This window comes from Chenopodium album, chromosome 15, assembly GCF_948465745.1.
Source record: "Chenopodium album chromosome 15, dcCheAlbu1.1, whole genome shotgun sequence".
NCBI lineage: Eukaryota > Viridiplantae > Streptophyta > Magnoliopsida > Caryophyllales > Amaranthaceae > Chenopodium > Chenopodium album.
Window position 1 is genome coordinate 47,665,687 of NC_137848.1, and position 4,508 is coordinate 47,670,194.

The window sequence follows — 4,508 nt, forward strand, 5'->3', positions numbered from 1 at the left end:
CCAAGTTACTTCACATAGCACTTCAATTTAACCTAAAGCTTTAGAATATCTTCCAATGGTCAATTAACGTATTTTTTTTTAGGTGTTTCACCCGATTCATCCTTTGGGCTAATTTGGATTCGGAGATTAGTTTTGGGTAGTTAGGTTCCAGTCTCCTCTCAATTGTTGTTGTAAGGGATTGAACACGGATCCTCCATACCAAGTATAATCCTAATCACCACTACATCAACAGTCAATTAACATATTCAGTAAAATATTAAAATATTAAAAGTTGATACTCAAAAATCATAATCGAGTCTTGTCTACAACGTAACACATCCTTCGAGACTGCCTATTAGACTAAACAATGTATGTACGAACAAGTAAACAACAAAACTCTTTTATTTATTCCTCTAAACTAGAACCTTTTTATTACGTATTTCTTGTTTTTGGAAGGGCTAACCATATTATCGAAGTAATGAAGTAATGGTGAACTAAGCTCCTTTTCCTTTTTACTTCTTTACCAACTTTTAGCAGCATGCGATCACATTCTCCAAAATAAGGCTTAACTTAACCACCAAAATAGGTGGCAATATTATATTATTATAATATAAAGTATAATTCATCCACAATCAATTAGTGTTTTTAACGACCTTTTTCTAATATGCCATACTCATGAATCATTTGGTTGTTGATCACTTTATCACTTCTCTTAATTAGTCCCACATTGTAAAATTGACTCTTTTGAGAAACATACAGTTCACAGTCGTTTTAAGAGCTTGCATGTTCACATGTCCTTTGTGGTCTTAATTTCACTCCAAGCTTATAGAATACCGACACAATAAAAAATCCACGCAAAAACGGAAAACACGAAAAAATTTCTAGAAGATACACGTTGCCACACTTTGTTATCGATGAAGTTTTAATCTAATGATTAAGATTGAAGGTCTGTATATGATAAGTCATATCAAATTTGTACCTTTTCGGTCTATTATAATGATCGTAAGAAAAATAGACAAGTTTCTTAATCTATAACCCGTCAGTCCAAATTTAAATTGTGAAATTGCTTCCTCAATTATAGTATTAAAAACTCTAATTCTTTATTAAATTTGGATCTTTGTTTCACATTTAGGGTACTTGTCAGTCTTCACTAGCCGTAATTGTATAAAATTAGTTGGATCTTTCTTGTCATTGGAAATGAGTGTGTCAAAGTGTCATGACTCATGTTCTTTTAATTCTAAACAATTTTAACATGATAAACATACTAATTCTACTTTGTAAATACATTAAATTAAAACAAGCAAAACAAAAACAATTATTACCAAACTCTACTAACATAAAATCAACTAACCTGAGAAAAGTTAGAACCAACAGAATTTGTCTGATTTATTTTATATTACTACTATTAATTAATAAAATTATTAGATACTCATAATAAACAATGCTCTCTTTTTCTTACACTAGTATTTATTCAGTACCCTAGAATTCATGGACCATATATATAACATAAAAACCATATATTATAATTTTAATATAAAGTTTATAAAACTATTATTTTATCCCCCGATTTCGGCCAGTTCGTTATTGACTTGCCTAAGCATAAATACAACCTTTGCCAAAACACACCCAAACAGAACTGAATGGCAGGCAGAACATTGAGGTACACAAATTTCACACCAATGTAGTAAAAACTTATTCAACCACAAACTAAATGTAATTATTCCATATTTCCAAAATTGTTTCCATTTTTTATGAACAGAATTTGCACATTATCAACTAAAATAAGAAAAATAAAACTTAGATTTATTCTCCTATGTTTTTTTTTTTTTTTCACCCAATTACTTGCACTATTTTTACTAGTAAAACTAACTATTATTGACTAACCAAACAATCATTATAAACAGAAGAATATAATTTATGAGATGCACAAATTTCTTTCATAACCACCTCATCAATATCTAAGCTACCACTTTCACCACTACTATGCCCACGTTGCACCACACTGAAGTAATCGGACAACCTTAAGTAACTAGAACTCGCCGAGTCGACCGAGTTAAACCCGCCGAGTGAACTCAACTCGGCGAGTGACTCGGTCGGTGCAATCAAATTTATGTTCTTTAGAAGGTGCCCACTGTGAACGAGTTGGTTCACGAGTCCCGACTCGGTAACCGAGTTCCGCCCCTTCCCCTTGTGCTCTATCACTCCCCGCACGATTTCGGTCAATGCCGCAGTTGCGAACCGACGCACCCCACGGCTCCCACCGACAATCACGGCGGGGTTAAATTGAGGTTTGGTGTTCGAATCCCGCGACTTTCCAGAGTACCTCTTGCCATGATGATGCCCCCGACTCGGCTCGGTATCGAGGTTCGACCACATAAACAACGACTCGGAGCTCCGGTTCCGAACCCGACTAAACGGGTCGGAAAGAATCAATGTATCCCTGATATCAACTAGCAACATATGCTTAAACTGTCGGCGGACTCGTCCCAGCAACATCGGATAACTCGCCCACCTCCTCAAACTCATTGGCACATGATACAAGAAACCCGAAAGCGTATCTTCCGGGTCAAGCTCAGTCGCTTCAAACCCGACCACTGACCCGTAACTCGACCGAGTCAACTCACCTTCACTCGAGTTCCCTCTCTTCTTCCCCCAAATCGGCTCTTTCTCCCCTTCTCCAACTTCCCTCTTCGCTAAATACCGACTAAACCCGCTTCCCAACTCGGTGAACCTCCCGAGCTCGCCGCCAATTCGAACAAGTTGAAGAAATGAGTCACATTCAAGCCTCACCAATGCTCCGAACCTCGCCGCGGCCGACGGCGAGGCGTAGATTAAAACAAAGTCAGCTCGAGATAATAGACCAGAGTGGTGAATCAAAACTCGTAAAAATGTCCGTAACTCCTTTTCAGAAGTATTTTCAGATACATGCCCAACAACCAAATCAGTCATACTTTTACTCCCTCTTAAATACAGAGCACCCATACCTTGTAAAGCAGGATTCGCAGCATCAATGCGGGTGAAATTACTCTCACTGCCCTTCAATTTACTCGAAAACATGCTCAAAACCTTGAATCTTTGATGGGTATTTTCGTGATTGTTATTATTCTGTTTCAGAAATCTTCGAGAAGATGGGTAATTGTTCTTCATAACAGAGGTGGGTTCGAAGGTTGAAAGAGTGAATAATAAAATAGTTGTGAAAACTAAAATCCCACAAATTGATAAAGTAGATTGTGTTTTAGAAACGAGTAAATTGGTGTTTGATTTTGAAGAGAATGAAATCGAAGATTTCTTCTTACCAGAGAAATTGGGTTGTTCGTGAGAATTATTATTATTATTATTATTATTATCTGGGTGATGATGAAAAAGGATGAGCAAGAATCCCATTCCCCACCCTTCATTGTTGCTGCTGCTGCTATTTTTATCACCATTGGATTTTGCAGAAAAAACCATTAGAATTAACCCAGAAAACAATACTATAAAATGTCACAATCTTTTTTTTTTTTTTTTAATTGATAAAAATAAAAAAAGAATGAGCACAATCTTTAACTTTAATAAAATGAATGAAGGAATGAAGTCTCTCTTTGATGTGGTGCAATGGCTGCTGGAAAAGTGAGGGAGGAGAGGAGAGAGAAAGAGAGGGAATGAAGAAGGAAAGAATGGAGGGAGTCGATGTTGGTAGAGTATTAATGAGATTTGGGTGGTTCTTGGACAATGTGGAATCTATTTATATATGGCATCATTTTATTTTTTGACTCCAATCAATATATTCAGTATCAATGTATCATATTATTACATATATTCATAGCAATATATCACATCATTTGGTGCTAGACTCTAGACTCAGGACTTGCGGTGCGGTGAGGTGAGGTGAGGCGAGGCCGTAAGCCCGTGAGGCGTAAATTTTTTACTGAGGTGGCGCTCAACCGAGCTTATGCTCAGAAAATGAACATTTACTAGAAAAAATAAGAACATCTACTAAAAAAAAAATGAACATTTATTTCTGAATATTGCATTATATAAAAATGAACATTTATAATATAAGAGTAAAATAAGAAAACTATTAAAAAAAAAAAAAGATTGTACATTTAATATTATATAACTGAACATTTCAATTGTAAATAAAAATGAACATACGATGTTATTTCTTATTCATCGACATTTTTGTAAGCTTTAAAGGCTTGTTCACATTTACTTAATTTCAGTTCAGTTCAGCTCCAATCAGTTCAGTTCAGCTCCAATCAATTCAGTTCAGTTTAGCTTCTAATCTCCCTCTCTCATAAAATATTCATTTCAGCTCAGTTCACTTTAGTTCAGTTCAGTTCAGCTCCAATCAGTTCAGTTCAGTTCAATTCAGCTCCAATCAATTCAATTCAGTTTAGTTCAGTTCAGCTCAGTTCAGTAAATGTGAACAGGCCCTAAGTTAAATACCTTGATTTTGTTCAATTCTCTTGAATAGATATCTTGCAATTGAGGTATATGATTTAATACCAATTAAATAAATCAATAATATGTTTTTTTTTTTAATAATG

The 4,508-nt window shown here is 35.3% G+C and overlaps 1 protein-coding gene across 1 annotated transcript; it reads right to left on the reverse strand.

Annotated features, from left to right (window-relative positions):
- Positions 1 to 1,519: 1,519 nt before the first annotated feature.
- Positions 1,520 to 3,711, reverse strand: LOC145582381 (uncharacterized). Its single transcript, XM_081639383.1, has one exon. The coding sequence runs from the start codon at positions 3,427 to 3,429 to the stop codon at positions 1,852 to 1,854; it is 1,578 nt and encodes a 525-aa protein (XP_081495509.1). The 5' UTR covers positions 3,430 to 3,711; the 3' UTR covers positions 1,520 to 1,851.
- Positions 3,712 to 4,508: the final 797 nt, after the last annotated feature.

Bases quoted from the DNA above. Each gene is read 5' to 3' on its own strand.
- LOC145582381 (XM_081639383.1), bottom strand. From the start codon at position 3,429: ATGGTTTTTTCTGCAAAATCCAATGGTGATAAAAATAGCAGCAGCAGC.